Source organism: Crotalus tigris, unplaced genomic scaffold (genome assembly GCF_016545835.1).
Source record: "Crotalus tigris isolate CLP2741 ecotype Arizona unplaced genomic scaffold, ASM1654583v1 scf7180000018674.437415, whole genome shotgun sequence".
NCBI lineage: Eukaryota > Metazoa > Chordata > Lepidosauria > Squamata > Viperidae > Crotalus > Crotalus tigris.
Window position 1 is genome coordinate 384,071 of NW_024097138.1, and position 17,186 is coordinate 401,256.

A 17,186-nucleotide genomic window follows, 5' to 3' on the forward strand; every position below is an offset into this window, starting at 1 on the left:
ATCAGCGTGGTCAGGTTCCTCATCATCGTCATCAAGCACCTCTAACTCCTTTCCATTTGGGCTGGTGGCTGCCTCAGGTGAGGATGATTCCTTTCGTCCTCCTCTCCCAGTCTTCCTTCTTCCCCACACCAATGGACCTCCTTGGTTTTGAGGAGTCCTCGAGGCTGGCAGCTCCCTCTGTCCCTTTGGCGGAGGTTGTGCTGGGGTGAGCTTCAGCATTATCTTCCCCACAACACTCAATTTCCTCCTGATTGCTGCCTTGGTTAGAGATCTCTTGCATGGCCCCATGGTAGGGCGGACGCCTCTCCAGGTTGACCACTTTGCAGATTTTACCTAATGTAATGTCCTGCCTCAGCTACTCATTCAGGAAAGTACAACTCTTGAAACACATCATTTCAAAAGGATCTTTTACTGAGAGAAAGTGATTGCAGAGAAGTAAGGCGGAATCTGAAGTTCCTGTGCAAAAGCCTTAAGCTAAAAGTTCCATCCACCCCCACCCCAATGCCCCCCAGTCCATCAGGAGCCAATCAGCTGGCATGAAGATGTTGTGAAAACTTTGAGTTGAAAAGATGGTAACCATCTGTTCTCTGGCACCTTGTCCTTGCTAGCTGGCAGGGTTTCCCCCCCTCCCTAATTCCCATGCAGATACATCAAAGTGAAAATAGAAACGATGCAGGAACATCCTCAATCCATAATAGCGCATGTTCCCCCTCCCTTTTGAATGGCAATGTTCCGGTAGGGCCCTGACACTGCACTGAAACAGTGCAGATACAAATAATCCCACTAATAAGAATTAATATTCGTATAGCGTACATAAAATTGAATGTTTTTTCTCCTGTTTCCTTGTCAGATCCTGAAGATAATGTGTTTACTTTGGGACAGAAAGTTGGAGAAGCAGCAGCTAAAAAGAAACAAATCAAAATGAGTTTCAGTCCTCGCAGTAGGAGGATGAAATTCACCCTGAAGACAAGCCCAAAGAAATCAGAGCTGCTGAAGCAATCAGTTACAGACAGCCGGTCTTGTAACTTAACCTCCATCTATGACTTTATTTCTTCACCTCCTCATGAGAAGACTTTCAGACAGGAAAAGACACCTGAGCAAGAATATAAGAAAGAACTAAGAAAAAAGACTTTAACAAACTTCAGCCAACAGGGGGACACCTTCAGGGGCCAACAGGAAAACTCCAGTGAAAGCTATAAAGTAGGCCTAAGTGAAAGCAAAGATCCAATCCCCAGTTATGGCTCAAAAAATACCTCAAAACTGAGGCTGAAAAACAGGAAAGAGCTTGCAGAGAATGCAGGTAAACTCTCAACAAGCAATGGTAAACCTGTGAAACCTAAAGAAAAGAGTAAAAATTGCAATTTTTCTCTCGTGCCTAACGTTGGGGGAGATCTGACTTCTGAAGAGTGGCTTTCCTTGGCAAAGGAAACAACTCCGTTAAAGTGTGACAGGCAGTTTGCTGGCTCTCCCATTTCTTTGCCTAAGTGTCATAAAACAAAAGAGGAGACTATCCACCAAAGGTCACGATTACTGAAAAAGGCCTCAGAGCAGTTTTCCGGGAATTCTGTGGCAGCCTTTCCCTTTAGGGATTATGCAGTTTCTTCCCCATCTCTGCCATCGCCTGGAATCACATCACTCCTAAGGAACCTGGAAGACTTTGCTTGGGCCAGTGACCCAGAACTTCCAAAAGTGTCCAGAAATTGTGCTGAAAGGCAGGTTTTCCTCAAGAAATTTCCCAAAAACTTATCAGCCAAGAGAAACCATAAAGGGGAGTCTCTACTCCATACTGCTTCTATTGAGGTAAGCTAATCTCTTTTCTGGAATATTTTTTTTTCAGTAAAATAACAATTTTTCTATTTCTCCATTACACAAGCGCAAGAGACATTTCTAAATCATTAAATTCATATAACAGAGTCTACATCCTTTATTTTCCAGAGATACTGTGTTATAGTATATGTACATAGTTTCTTTTGCTGTTCTGTGGATATTATAGTCATGAAAATAAATACTTTTCAATATTGGGAATGCATGTAAGGCTGTTGCCAGGAGAGCTCAAGGATGATGAGAATAAAGAGGAACTTTAAAGATAGTATTGTTCATTTCTAAGTTCCCTCATTGCTAGTCTTCATTTAAAATGATTTTATAAATGAACAAAATCTTGCTATTTTATAGAATCATAAAGCTGGAAGGGATCTTGGAGGTCTTCTATCCCTGCCCAAGGCAGAAGTTTTTATACCTTTTTGGACATAGAGCTGCCCAATCTTTTCTTGAAGACTCTAGCTATGGAGCTTCCACAACTCTGGGATATCCCAAAGGCGCTTTTCCAAAAAGCAACTGGATTTTCTTGGCTTTTCCTTGAAAATGTTTCACTTCTCATCCAAGAAGCTTCTTCAGTCCAGTTGCCTTTTGGAAAAGCACTTTAGGGACAACCATGATCTGGAAGACAACCATGACCTGAAAGATAATCACCAATCACCACCACACGACTGTGGTTCTTCAGGGTACATAGTGGACTCCTCTGTGTCTGAGCTACTTTTCTTCCTTTCACTGGAACACTTGATGAAGACCCTACTCCAGATGCCTATATGTGTTTTCTTCTAGAGGGAAGAAATCAATTGTTCAATCCAATGGCAGGGACAATCTTCTTGGGTTTTTTATCCTCTGAATGATATGTTGCCATTGGTCTTCCTATAGGGCTTCATTTTTCCTTGTAGTTGTTTTTTCCTTGCTGCATTTAGTTTGAAAACAGATTTCTACCTTTCTGAGGTATTCCTCACTTTCATGGATGAGACTCAGAGTGGCTAGAACAGGGGTCTTCAGACTTTGCCTTTTATGACTTGTGAACTTCAACTCCCAGAATTCCTCAGCCAGTGTGCCTGACTGAGGAATTCTGGGAGTTGAAGTCCACAAATCATAAAAGGGCCAAGTTTGAAGATCCCTGGAATCTGATCAGTTTACATTTGCTGCAGGTGTAATTTAGGATTTTTGTTTCTTTAGTTCCCAGTGGATATTTGTAGGAAATAAATTACAGCTGCCCTTAATCTAACTATCTTATCTGAAGGGAGTTTAAATGTAATAGGAATTCATTCTTCCCTCTTTAATCTTTTCTGGATTCCCTTGTTAGCCTGTCCTTGTTGGTAGACTGATCAAGAATTTCTGCTAGTACAATTTCTTTTTGTACAGTTGATTTCATTTATTGTCAGATTTTTACTATGTGTGACTCCTTGTTTAAACACACTGCAATAACATCAATTAACAATTGTTGAGGCAAGAACCAGAACTTTGCATCTCCCTCAACACCCAAAGCAGTAAAAGAAGTAGAGAAGAAGACCCCTTGTTAATTCCTTAATTTTAAAAAATAGCATTTTCCTTTGAAAATGGAAGAGAAAATGGGTATAAGTATACATATTTGTATAGCATTTGTATTTTATTTATTAAGTTTATATGTTACCAATCTGATTGTTGTAGCAACTCTGGGCTGCTTAAAAATGTAAAAAGATAAATATAAAATAGTTAAAATGAGTAAGGATTAAATAGACTAAAAGCTAAAAAGACACAATAATGGGAATGGAATTTTCTTTCTTACCCTGTCAACTACCTCCAGCACAGAGCACTCCCATAAAGGCTCCAAGCCAGTTGGCAGAGCCAGATTTTAAGAAGACCGTTTTATATAACTATTCCAACTTTATATTATCCAGATTGCTAATTTTAATTTTTTTGTTGTACCGTATATGCCGGCATATTAGGCGACACGGCGTATAAGACGACCTCCGTCTTTATCGCCGAGCTGCATTCCTAGAACGTCGTCTTATTCGCCGGAAACCACCAGTATTTCCGGCATATAAGACGAGTCGGCATATAAGACGACTCGGCGTATAAGATGACCCCTGTCTTTGGCGCCGAGTTTAGCGCTTCCAGAAGTCGTCTTATATGCCTGCATATACGGTATATGTCTTTGCAAGCTTTTTAGCCTATTTTAATTTAATATTCTCTTTTAGCCAACATTGTTTGTCTTTATGTGCTAATATTGTCAATTTAGTTTTGGATATTTTTTTTTTTTTTTTTTTTATTGAAATTTTTCAAAAGTTTTACAAATAAAAATCCACCCCCCCCTCCCCAACCACCCCACCCCCCCCCGACTTCCCAGAACTGAATATAGGATTATTTAACAAATATTTTAAAAATAACATTTGCAATTTATAAAATAATTAATAATAATAATAAAAATCACAGTAATAATATATATAGAAATAATATACATAACATAAACTTTAAAATGAATAATATATACTAAAAAAGAAAAAAAATAAAAAATAAAAAGAGAAGAGAGAGAGAGAAAGAAGAAAGAAGAAAGTAGACGAAAAATAAAGCATATATATATATAAAAAAAAAATATATGAATAATAATACATTAAAAATGTATATATATAAAAAAGAAAAAGAAGAAAGAAAGAAAGAAAAAACAATCATTACAAATTATAAAAAGGCTAAATAATATTTTTCCATATCCAAATTATGTTGTATAAAATTTATCCATTTTTCCCATACCGCAAAAAATTTTTCTTGAGATTGCTCCTTTAAGAAAGCCGAAATCTTTGCCATTTCTGCCAAATACGAAACTTTATGAAACCATTCTTGTAAAGTAGGCAAAGATTCCTTCTTCCAATATTGTCCTATTAACAACCTAGCGGCTGTAATCAAATTTAACATCAATATAACCTCCTTAGCATCACAGTCAATAACAATACCTAGTAAAAATAATTGCGGAGTAAATTTTACCCTTCTTTTAAAAATTCTTTGAATATTCCACCATATCTTAATCCAAAAAGCTTTTATATGCTTACACGTCCACCAAATATGGTAATAGGTAGCATCCAAATATCCGCATCTCCAGCATTTCGGCTGTAGATTAGGGTACATAATGGACATTTTCTTTGGGTCAAGGTGCCATCTATAAAACATCTTATAAAAATTCTCTCTTAAATTTTGCGCTTGTAGTTTTGGATATTTTGAATATTTGAATACCATTTCTCTTGTAATGGTTAATGACCGCAATAAAGTTAAGTAAGTAAGATTTTATTTATGGTCAGCTTATACCTGTGTGATTCCTAGTTAATTTCTTAATTTTATTAAAATAACCTTTTACTTGTGAAAATGGAAAAGAAAAAAAAATGCCAAAGACTACTTTTAAAGTACAATAAACTCTTTTATGAGGGATGATAGTGGTGATGATTACTGTCAACCCATATATCCCACCCTAGTAATCGTAGGCAGTGTACAAACTAAAGTCTAAAAAAACAAGTAGACATAGACTTAAGAAAAAGAAAAAAAATCTTTAGGGAAAGAAACTGTCTTGAAAGGTCAGGAATTAGCTAGAAAGAAAAATTGGCCGATCAGTGGGGCTCTCAGTTGTATGTGGCTAGCGAAAAACTACCGGGGTTGCCAGTATACCGAATACGACAGGAGGGAAGCACAGGACCTTCAAAAACATGGCATCGGAACCATCTATTGCCCTTGCACGAGGCAGTACGAGCTACCCAGCCAGTTCCCGTAGATGAGCCCTATGTAGTGGGAAGGAGAGTGGGAACCAGGGCGAAACCCGCCTCGTCTCTAGAGAAGGAAGCAGAAGATTCTGAAGAAGAGGGGGGCATAGATTGGTTATGATTATCAGGGGATATGGGGAACGTACCCCAGGCTGTGGGTGGCGAGGTGGAGTTAGAACAGCCAGGGCCTGATGGTTTGGAATCTGCGCCTAGAATTTGCGAACAGGAGGGGACCCCCCAGAGAGTTGAGCCCAGGGATCAGTCTGGGGAATGGCCAGAACAGGATGGATTGTTGCCCCTAGATATTGTAGAGCCAGGGGAATTGTTGGAGGTGGATTCGGCTACTTCACGGGGTTGGCAATCACCAGTGTCAGAGGCGGAGTTGCCAGGCTCGGGTACCTCCGGGGGTGGGGAGGTCACCAGAGGACGGCACCCATGATACTGTTGAGCCAAAAGTGCAGAGACCGAGGCGGGTGATACGCCCAGTGAAGAGGCTAAAATATGCCTACACTGTGCCCTAGGACACATTGTAGAGAAAGAGTGACGCCCACCCCTGATGATAATATGAATGCTGAGCAGAAAAGCTCTCTATTCTTTGGGGAACCAAAGAAACTGTTATGTGGGGGGAGTGTGTAGCGGGGCTGTCTGAGAGTGTTTGCAGGAGCTTGGTTGAGAAGGGAGAGATTGGGACAGCTGCTGCTGGCTTTGGGTGTGGGCGGAAGAAAAAGATAGGAAAGGGAAGGAAAGAAAAGGGACGGGGTGGCTGTGCAGTTCGTGAGGTGAAGGTAAAGAGGGAGTGGAAGTTTTATTTGCTTTTCTTCATAAGGAGGATATTTTAAACAGGCCAGAGAGAGGGGGAATGGAATTTTATTGCTTTCCTTCGTAAGGAGGATATCTCAAACGGAGGAGAGAGAGAGAGAGTGGAGTTTTATTGTTTCCTTCGTAAGGAGGTTATCTCAAATGGAGGCAAGGGGGAGTGTGTAGAAAGGAGTTGGCTGAAGCTCCTAGCCTCAGATTTTAACAATAAAGATAAAGGGGGGGTGGGTCTTGACTCCAAGACCTGACTGAGAAGAAACAACAGAAGGAGAGGAGAGACTAGTGGTGACTACTGTTGCTGCGAAGCCTGGAGGCTATTTGGACTGTGACTATTGCTGCTGATACAGATTTTAGACTTTGTGGGGGGAGTTGCCCTGGGAGGGGGGGCGAGCTATTGCTACAGCACACTGACTGTTGTTGTTTCTACTACCGTCTGGAGCCGGGGTTTTCCTCCATCCCACTTGACTCTGAACGATCGCTGAGGAATTCTTTATTCCTGCTGCTATAACGGCCTTGGGCTGTTGGATATCATCATAGCATTGACTATCGTGGCTGGTTATTTCCGTTCCTGGAAGCCCCTCCTTGACAAGAGCTTGCTACCTCCCAATTCTGCATGACCTCTGGCTGGAAGAGACTTCTTATCAACCCCTAGAGAACACTACTGCAGGGCTTGACAAAGGGGGACGGGGCTGGGAGGGGCTGGGTTTTGGCGGCCTCTGAGGAGGTAACGCTACATGAAAATTAAATGAGTTCTGCTTTTGGATTGTTTAAGAAAGACTGTTAAAAGCAATTAAAATTAAATATATTGGTGTATTTCAGATCAATCTAAATGGGAATTACAGGATGGTCTTTCCTATTTTACAACTTTGACACTCATAGTAAATATCCTAAAAGCACATTGGTTCTGAAAAAGGATTCCAAAGTTTGATGAGTTTACTGTTGAACTATGTTAATAAATTGAAACAAATGTAGCCATTTGTGTGATAAACTGGAATCCATGTTTTTTTATTCCTCATTAAAACTAAAATGAAAGTATCTTTCATGCCAGACAAAATCTCTGTTCTTGCAAACATGTCATGCACTCCTAGTTTTTTGCAAAAATTCCTCTACATTGTGCAATGTACATAAATACATAAAAACCTTATTTTTCATATGAATATACTGAATGGGATCATGGGGCAACCATACCAAAAGTTAGCTCTAAAATATTCGAAAACCAGTAAAGGAAGAGATCTATGGATAAAGTTACTGCTAACGTGTTTAACTAGTCTTTTTAATTTACAAGTTACAAAAAGCAATAAAGAGCTTTTGCAAAACGATTGATCACTTTGATTTTTAGTTTCATGCTTCTTGATAATGTACACAAAGAAGGCTGGGTATCTTGCAGCAGTTCATTTAGTGACTGTTCAACATTACAACAGCACTGAAAAAAGTGACTTATGACCATTTTTCACACTTACAGCTGTTGCAGCATCCCCATGGTCACATGATCAAAATTCAGACACTTGATAACTGACTCATATTTATGACTGCAGTGTCCTGGGGTCATGTGATCATCTTTTGCAATCTTCTGACAAGCAAAGTCAATGGGAAAGTCAGATTCACTTTAAAAAATGTTACTAATTTAACAACTGCAGGGATTCACTTATTTGTAGCAAGAAAGGTCGTAAAATTGGGCAAAATTCATTTAACAAATATCTCACTTACCAACAAAAATTTTGGGCTTAATTGTGGTTATAAGTTGAGGATTACCTGTACATTCATTTTTACCATAGGAATTCTTCCCAACAAGATAAACGTAGCTTTCCCATCTTAACCTGTCCTTTGTTTTATTCCATACTTTCACATGGCTATTTTGAAATAACATACAATCATCATTCACATTAAATTCGATAATACCCAGATATTTTACTTTGTGAAGTGCATATCAATTTCACTCATTTAAAAATGTTTCTCAGCTTAATGAGGGGGTCAGGCTATAATAAATGAATGAATGAATATTTAGCAAGAGTGCATATGTCTACATTAATGACTGCTAGACTTGTTTTGAGAGAGGATAGGTAATTGACATGTGTTACAAGGTAGACTCTGAATTCCAAGTGGAGGCAGACCTGTGACTAAAAATCAACACCAGTTGTATGTGTTAGTGCTTCCAAAGGTCTGTTATCATGATTACAGTTAATTTGGATAATCATATTTTTATCATGATTATCGTAGACTTGCATCATTTTTTAATTCATAGAATATTTCAGGCATTTTTCATAACGGAGAGGAAAATTTAATTTTAAAAGAGTAAGAAAGGGTTGTAACAATTATATAGGGAAATAAACAATGAACACTTATATAGAGAAATAAACCAAAGAACTCAGAAATCAGCATATCAATTACTTTAACTAAAATATATATTTATCATGATTTAATATAAAGTGATATTTAGAAATTTGTATTTCTAAAAAACTTTCATGTTTTACTTTATTCTGTTGGAAATTTGATTCCCTCTTCCGTTACTGATCTTCCTATTTTTTATTTTGTGTTTATAGATCTTCAATAAACTTAAATTGATTATTAAAGTTTAATCAACTTTAATGCTTTATGTTTTCATTTCCTTTTTCTAGGGTAATCTTTCTGCTGTTGAATGCTTGTTGAAAAAAGGAGCTGATCCCAACATTAAAGATTATGCCGGTTGGACACCACTGGTAATTTAAATGATTCATTTCTTCCATTCATCCTTTGTTCTTTATTTCACTCTTGTTAAGACCAAATAATACAGGGGATGATTTAGATGAACTTTTTTCTCTCAGTTTGCCCTGAAAAAGGAAAAACTTCATTTGTTTTAATAAATTCAAATAGTTTTGAGATCCTCTTTCTCTTGCTTTTCCTGTTATTTGTTCCTACATTGCTCTGTCTGAATAAAGCTAGTTTCTTTCTTCAGGTGAATTTCTATTGCATTTTCAGAAGCAAGTGAAATGGATTTTAAAAGTTTAAGCAGAATCTGGAAAGTGGTAAAATACATTACGGATAGTTATTTTGTTAAAATGTGTTCATTTTTTTCTGCCAGATGAAGTTCAAATATAAGCTTTTTTCTTTTGCTCATAGCAAAGATTCCTAGAATGATTAATAATACCTGCAAGCTATCTGGGAGTCGGTCTTGATTATAATAAATAAAAATCTGTAATTTAGAGGAATCATTTTCCTGCTTTATCAAGTTCAGCTTTTAGTTGAGCCAATTCTTATTCTGTCACTTCTATATTTTCTTTTTCCCAATTCAACATTTAGCATGAAGCCTGTAATCATGGACATAAGCAGATAGTTGAATTACTGATAAGACATGGGGCACTGCTGAATGTGACTGGGTATCAGAATGATATGCCACTTCACGATGCTGCCAGGAATGGACATATAGAAATTGTGGAGCTGCTGCTTTTGCATGGAGCTTCTCGAGATGTGGTGTGAGTAACTACATGAGCTTGTCATCTGTTTTTGAACAAATGAATAGAGATACTTTTGCACCCAATATCCCCCCAAAAAAACCTCACATAAAAATATACAAGATTTTCATTTTTCATGTTTAAGTTTAAGAAATGGGCACTCATACTGTATTAAATTTCACAATAGTTTTTACCACCTGAAAAGTTACAATCTAATCCTATAAGATTTAAACAGACTTGCCTTAATTGAATCTATCCTTTCAGTCAAAATATATTTTTTGGGAAAAATTAGTTTTAACAGTTAATTAAATGGGAGAATGTAAAATCACTGTGGGCTGAGTCAAGAGGTCCAGTTTGAAGATAATAAAAATGTGTCTTCTTTGGAATCTGCAAATTCCTATTTTCAAAAACTTTTCTTTCTCTAGCAAACATGTGAAACTACAAGCAGAAACTATTATATGAATCTGTGGACCTATTAATTGCTCTGCTTGATCTAGCTTATTTTTTACAGTGAATCTTCTGCATAAATTAATTTATATTTTATAGCTTTTTTGTGTGTTTGCTCCCTTGAATTTCTTGCCTGTCTTGCTTCATAGTTGGTCAAGTGACATGAAATATTAGCTCTTGGCATTTGCAGTTTCACTTGTTCATAACATATTTCATTCAAATTGGCTCTTTTCCGTACTTTCCTATTGTTCCAGTACTGAATTTGAACGTTCTGTCCCACCAATCGTTTGCAGATGATGACTAGATAACAGTCCTTGACTGGTACCAAGTAGGTACAAAAAAGCTTTCCAGAACTCTGAGGTGGACTGGAACCCCCTATCTGATATAATGCGCTGTGGGGCCCCATGCAGCTGATATATATGTAGTACAAATAATCTGGCTAATGCTTTAGCAGTGGGAAACTTTTGGCAGGGTATGAAGTGGACCTGTTTGAAGAATAGGTCCATCACAACCCAAATGACAATGTTACCTGTGCTTCCTGGCAATTCTACTATAAAATCCATAGAGATTTCTCTCCAGGGTGCCGAAGGGCTGTCCACCACTTGTAATAATCCTGGTGTTTTCCCCTGTCTCCGTTTTACTGCTGTGCAGACAGGGCAATTTGCCACATAGCTTTCAATGTCCTTTTTTATAGAAGATCACCAGAATTGCCTTTTGGTCAAATGGAGAGTTTTCACGAACCCGAAATGCCCCGCCATTTTCCAGTCATGGCAGAGTTGCATGATCTTTACTCTCTGGGTTTTTGGCACGTATAACTTTTCTCCTACCCAGGGCAGTTTGTCTCTCATTGAGCAAAGGTTCTTATGGTTAAGGAACCATTTGTCGGTTTCTAATGCTCGTCTAAACTCGATCTCTGATTCGCTGTCAAAAGTGGGTTTTTCCTAGGGATTTCCTTTGTGGTGGTTGGAGCCTCTATGTCACTGGTCCCCGGCCTTGGTTTCTTTGCCTGAGCTCTCATTACAGGGCCTGCTAATTGTTTTGGGGTTATCAAGGGTTTGATTACGTCGGATTTTACGCTATTGTATTGCGGCATCCTCGACAAAGTGTTGGCTAAAAAGTTCTTTCCCTCCCGGGATGTACTTAATTGAGAAATCAAATCAGTGAAAATGCTGGGACCACCGAGTTTGTTTTTGGGAGAATTTCCTTGGGGTTTTTAGTGCTTCAGAGTTCTGAAAGGGGATTTTACTCCAGGAAATGTCTCCATTTGAGCAGAGCCCATCGTACTGCATATGCCTCCTTTTCCCACACTGCCCAGCTCTGTTCCATTTCAGTAAGCTTTTTGGATGTGTATGCGCAAGATTGCAATTTCCTCTCCTGATTCTCTTGCAGCAGCATCGCCCCCACTGCCACATCGCTAGAGTCTGTCTGAATGACAAATGGCTTCTCTGGGTATGGGTGTTTTAACACCAGCTCAGCCGAAAAAAGTCTTTTTAATGTCTCAAAAGCTGCTTGGCACTTCATAGTCCATTTCAATGGCTGACTAGGTTTCAGTTTTCCCACCCTTTTTGTTTTTAGTAGGTTTGTGATGGGGAGGGCAATTTGGGCGAAAGAGGGAATAAACTGTCTGTAGAAATTCATGAACCCAAGGAAGCTTTGCAATTGCTTCTGCGTGCAAGGCAGTGCCCAACACCACTTGTATCTTCTCTGGGTCTATTTCTATCCCCTGGTGGGAAATCTAGTAACCCAAGTAATCAGGTTTTTCCTTGTGGAACTCGCACTTTGATAGCTTGGCATAGAGTTGTGCTGCACGTAGCTTGTTTAAAACTGCTCTGACTAATTTGATATGCTCCTTGTTCGTTTCGGTGAATATAAAGATGTCATCCAAATACACCAGAACCCCCTTGTACAAGTGCCCCTGGAGAACCTCATTTATCAGCTGCATGAATACTGCGGGCACCTCTTGTAACTTGAAAAACAGGACTCGGAATTGGAAGCACCCCAAGGGGCAATTAAATGCTGTTTTCCACTCATCCTCTTCCTTTATCTTAACTTCTCTTAAATCCAGTTTGGAGAATATTTTCCTCTTGGAAAGGTGAACCAGCATGTCCTTCATTAATGGCAAGGGGTAGACATTCTCGCAAATAGCGTTTAGAGACCTATAATCCACACACAGGTATAGAGACCTGTCTTTCTTTTTTCAATATAACATGCCAGCTGAATAAACCACCGTGCTAAATTCTTCTCGATGAACTTCTGCAGCTCCTCGAGCTCTCTAGGAGTCATCGAGTAGAGCTTAGGTTGGGTAGTTTAGCTCCTGGCAGGATTTTGATGGCACAGTCAGTGGGCCGGTGAGGGGGTAGTTCATCGGACCTTTTCTCACTGAAAACCTCAGCCCGATCTTGGTATTCTTTAGGTATGCTCCTCTACAGAATCCCCAAATTCCCCACTAGGGTTGGGTTAATTAGGCAGAGGGTGCAACCTGAATCTATTAACGCTTTTAGGGCCACATTCTCTTCCATCTCTGGGTTGAACAGTTCTATGGGTCTGGTGAGGGGTGCAATGGATCCACTTACCAGGGGTTTATCATCCGAATTGCTGTCAGAGGTTTCTGGCGGTTTCTTCAGCAGAATTGGAGTTTCCCCTCTCTGTGGTTTGGAGGGCTGGACCTCTATGACTTCGGTGCCTCTCATGGCGGTCTCCCAGGTTCGCAGTGATGGCTTTCCAGGTTTTCTCCCCACAATGCGGTCTGCCCTCAGGATTGGTGCTTTTGAATGGAACTAGGCTGTTTGATGGCCTTCTTTGCCACATCTGAAGCAGGCAGTTGAACGCGGGTTCGCGTCCAAGGTCTTTGCTGTCTCTTTTTTTCCCTTCTGAGGGGAAACGTCTCCAGGTCCAGCCCAATCACCAATGGCTGCGTGTTAGTCAATTTCGGCTGTTCCACCATTATGTACCAGCCATTGAGGCGTGCTGGATCCCCCCGGGCAATGCAAGCCTGGTAGAGGTCATCATTTAAACCATTCTTGAACAGGCCAATCAAGATTTCCTTAGGACAGTTGAGGCGGTCCGCCAAGTCTCTAAACTCCTCATTGTACTCGGCTACTTGTCACCTGCCCTGCTTTATGGTGTTGATGCTGTTCGATCATCTAGCGGGTCCTCGAACCTCCATCTCAGGGCTGCCATGAATGGGTTAAAATTCCGGAGCTCGGGAGTGTCAATGTTATGTAGGGACACCATCCACCTTCCATGTCCAGGGTTACAATTCTGATGTGCCCACGGTCCCTGGGGATGTCCCATCCGTATTCCTGCATGTAGCTCAGGATGTGGGCTAGGATAAAGCCCAACTGCTGGGACCTTGCGCTCAGTTGAGTGAGTCCACCTCCTTCTGTCTCAGCGTCCATCTCCTCCAGCTGGGGTGGCACAGGATGGGGTGGTGGCCCCAGCTGTCACTCTAGCAGCTTCTGAGGCACTTGTAGAAGGGCCAGGGTTTGTGAATTCGCTCTCCTGGACCTCTTGTTCTACATTCCGACCCATGGCTATCGAACCCTGGCAGGAATCGGCCTCTTCTTCTTGGAGATTTTTGAATGCCTCCACCTGCATGCCGATGGCTTGCTTGAGGAAGCGGTCGGAGCACACTGACCTCTCACTGTCATCTTCGCTGACATTTAGCGACTTCTCCATCTCGCGCTTTCAACTGGGTTGATGGCTGCCATGCCTGAGGGTTACTTTTTTGGCTTTCATGTCCCAGTCATCCTTCTTCCCCACTCTGATCGACCATCTCAGTTTCTCGCGAATGTCTGCCTCATCGGACGAGCTGGCAGAGTCCAGGTCACTGCTGCTCGGGCAATCTTTCAGTGAGGCCCACTCCAAGCGCTCGGTTTCTCTCTTCTCACCCCCATGATTAGACATTATTTTGCACAATCCCCACAGTAGGATAGGTCCTCTGGGTTGACCACTTTGCAGATCCTGCCTAATGTAAGGACCTGCCTCCATTTCCCTACCAAGAATGCAGAACTCTTGAAACTGGCATCATTTTTAAAGGAAGTTTTATTGGCAGGTACAGAAAGCAGGAAAGCTAGGCAGGATCTGAGGGCTTCCCACCCAAATCAGTAGGTTAAACCCACAAAACAATAACCCCACCCCAACTGTCCATCCGGTCAGTTCAAACAGGCCAATCCATAGGTGACACCAGACTGTGGGAAAGCAACTGATAAGGCATCTCTCTCTTCTCCAGTTCCTCCCTGCGCACTGAGATAAGGCAGATGGCCCCGAGGCATTCCTTTCACACACCATAAAGGATACATCAAAGCAGATAGAGGAAACAGTCTATGTGCATTATAAACCCCTGGCCACCCCCTCCCTCCCAGGAGAATGGCAGAACCCAAATAACCTAAACCCCAAGAATATGCATGATTAATAATTGAGGGTTCTGACAAGAAGGCAGTTTTGGTGAGAGAGGGAGAGAAAAAAAGACGCAGCTTTGGGAAGACGAGTCAGCTGGACCGGCACTGAAGAGAAAAGGAGATAGGAGATAGATATAAAATAGGCCAGGCAGTAGCTGATCTACAACTTTGTGGCATCCATCCATGCTGGGCGCACACACCAGCGGCAGTGAAAAATGGAAGAAACGCAGCTGGGGAGAGGTCACTCTCCACGTGGAATGAAGAAAGGCAGCATCGGCTGGAGGTGACCAGCAATTGGCGCTCGCTCACTTCACACACCCAGCTCTGAGCTCCAAGGGAGGGGATGCCACAAAGGGAGTGAGAGTCCACATAACTTGCGCGATGCTGCCCAGCTCCCAGCCTGCCCAGTTTCGGGCACGCACACATGAGGCAGCGAGCAGGCGTGGCCTGGTGTCCCGGGTGACCATTTTGCCTTGCAGGCTGACCGCATTCTGAAAACTTCCCTTTTACCCAGGACCCCAGCTTACCCTCCTGTGGCACACCCTGGGAAGCACATGGGTTCAGCTTCTCACCAGCTTCGCCTTGCCCGGCCCAGCCTCTCCATGCGGTGAGGAGAGCGCACCGCTGCCTGCTGAAATTGGGCAGGCTGGAGGCTGGGCGGCGTCACACAGGTAATGTGGACTCTCACACTGCTCGCGGCATCCCCTCCCCTGGAGCCCACAAAACCAGGTGTGTGAAGTGGGTGAGGGCCATTTGCTGGTCTCCTTCAGGGGATGGTGCTTTCTTCATTCCTTGCGGAGGGTGACACCTCCCCAGCTGTGTTTCTTGCCTGTTTTTCTCCCTCCCTCATCACAAATATCTAACCACTACTTTGCTCTTAAGATATGCTTCCGACAGATGAAACTCTTCAAAATAACTTTGAGGCATTGTTTACCTTAAAGAATCTTTTTTTCAAGAAGCATAATATCGGTACTACACAGTTGAAGCCAAAAACTGAATTCCTCTCCCCTTGGCACAAAGTAGCAAAGCACAATTCCCTCCTCCAACTAACAGTCATAAATCACATCCCCCAATTAGCTTGAAACGTGGGCTCTCTCCATAGCTCTCTAGTCCTCCAAATTGTTATCAACTTTGGCTCAGTAATCTTGAATTCCCATGGCTTAGTTTTTTGTTGTTACGATTAACTGGACTCTCATCCACATCCCCCCTCCCAGCATCAACTAGCTCTAAAAGCGAAAGAGAAAAATGACTGCATTTCTATCTGTTGTCAAAGCAATAACACCTGATATTAGCAGCATTGACATCGGGCCTCCCTTACAAGAAGGACAAATCCTGTAATGCAAACAAAAGCACAGGTTAGGGGTTGCCTCTTGGTTTGTTAGGGTGTTTCTTATAGAATCTATTAATGAGTCGGTCAGCTTTTACATCACTAGATTTCACCCAGGTGGCCTCAGACAACGGATATCCCTTTCATTGCACTAAATACTGCAATTTCCCTTTAAAAATTCTGGAGTCAAGAATACGCTTTACTTCATAGTGAGTCTGTCCCACCACTACGAGAGGTTCCGGTGCCTTCTTGTGGGGGGTGTCTTAAGGTGGAATCTCGAAAAGATTTCAACAGGCTACAATGGAAAACATGGTGAACTTTCCCTAAGAGCCTGGGAAGTTTTAATTTTACCGTGACCGGGTTAATGATCTTTACAATAGGGAAGGGTCCTAAGTACTTTGGTCCTAACTTCTTACTAGGTAGCATAAGCCGTAAATACTTAGTTAACAGATAAACTTTTCCCCCAACTTGAAATGTCCTTTGAGGAGCTTTTTTCCTATCTGCCTGGGTTTTGTATGTTGTCCACAGTCTTTATCTATTCAGAAAGTGAAATGCAGATTATAAATCCACAAAAGCAGCATGTTTTAATTTATGTTTCATATATTTTTGTTTTCACAGCTAATTGCTGCAAGGTAAAATTGATAACTTTTTTTCATTTACTTCTTTCCATAGTGTGCATTTACTTCCTTCCATTCTTTCATCTTACAAAGAAGACATTTACTGCTTACTGTACAACTTGAATGCAATATAATGTAATCTGGCTAGCCTGAAACTTTTAAAATGTTTCCTTTTTTGTTTATATAAAGAAATAGTTACACTTGAAATATCAGCATCATTTGACAGAGAAGCTGTTCACAATATAATTGATTCAGTTACTGTATATACCGGCGTATTAGGCGACCCGGCATATAAGATGACCCCCGTCTTTATCGCCGAGCCGCATTCCTAGAACGTCGTCTTATACACCGGAAACTACCAGTATTTCCGGCGTATAAGACGACTCGGCATATAAGACGACTCCCATCTTTGGCGTCGAGTTTAGCCTTTCGGAAGTCGTCTTGTACGCCAGCATATACGGTAATTGAATTGACAATTGACAATGTCTACTCCCGAAAAAAAAAGCCTTTTTATGGAGACCTGTTCAAAACTCTTTTCAACAAATTGCCATAAAATCATACAATTGGAAAGATCATTGAATCCAACCCTTGCTCAGTGCAGGAATCAA

General features: G+C 41.2%; 1 protein-coding gene across 5 annotated transcripts in view; it reads left to right on the top strand.

Moving 5' to 3' along the window:
- Positions 1 to 17,186, top strand: part of LOC120313410 (BRCA1-associated RING domain protein 1-like) — a 58,838-nt gene that overhangs the window by 20,975 nt on the left and 20,677 nt on the right. For all 5 annotated transcript variants that reach the window (XM_039355321.1, XM_039355320.1, XM_039355319.1 and 2 more), the window contains 3 exons: positions 851 to 1,800; positions 8,975 to 9,055; positions 9,636 to 9,808. In XM_039355321.1, the coding sequence (XP_039211255.1) occupies positions 851 to 1,800; positions 8,975 to 9,055; positions 9,636 to 9,808 (1,204 nt within the window). The remainder of the gene's footprint in view (positions 1 to 850; positions 1,801 to 8,974; positions 9,056 to 9,635; positions 9,809 to 17,186) is intronic.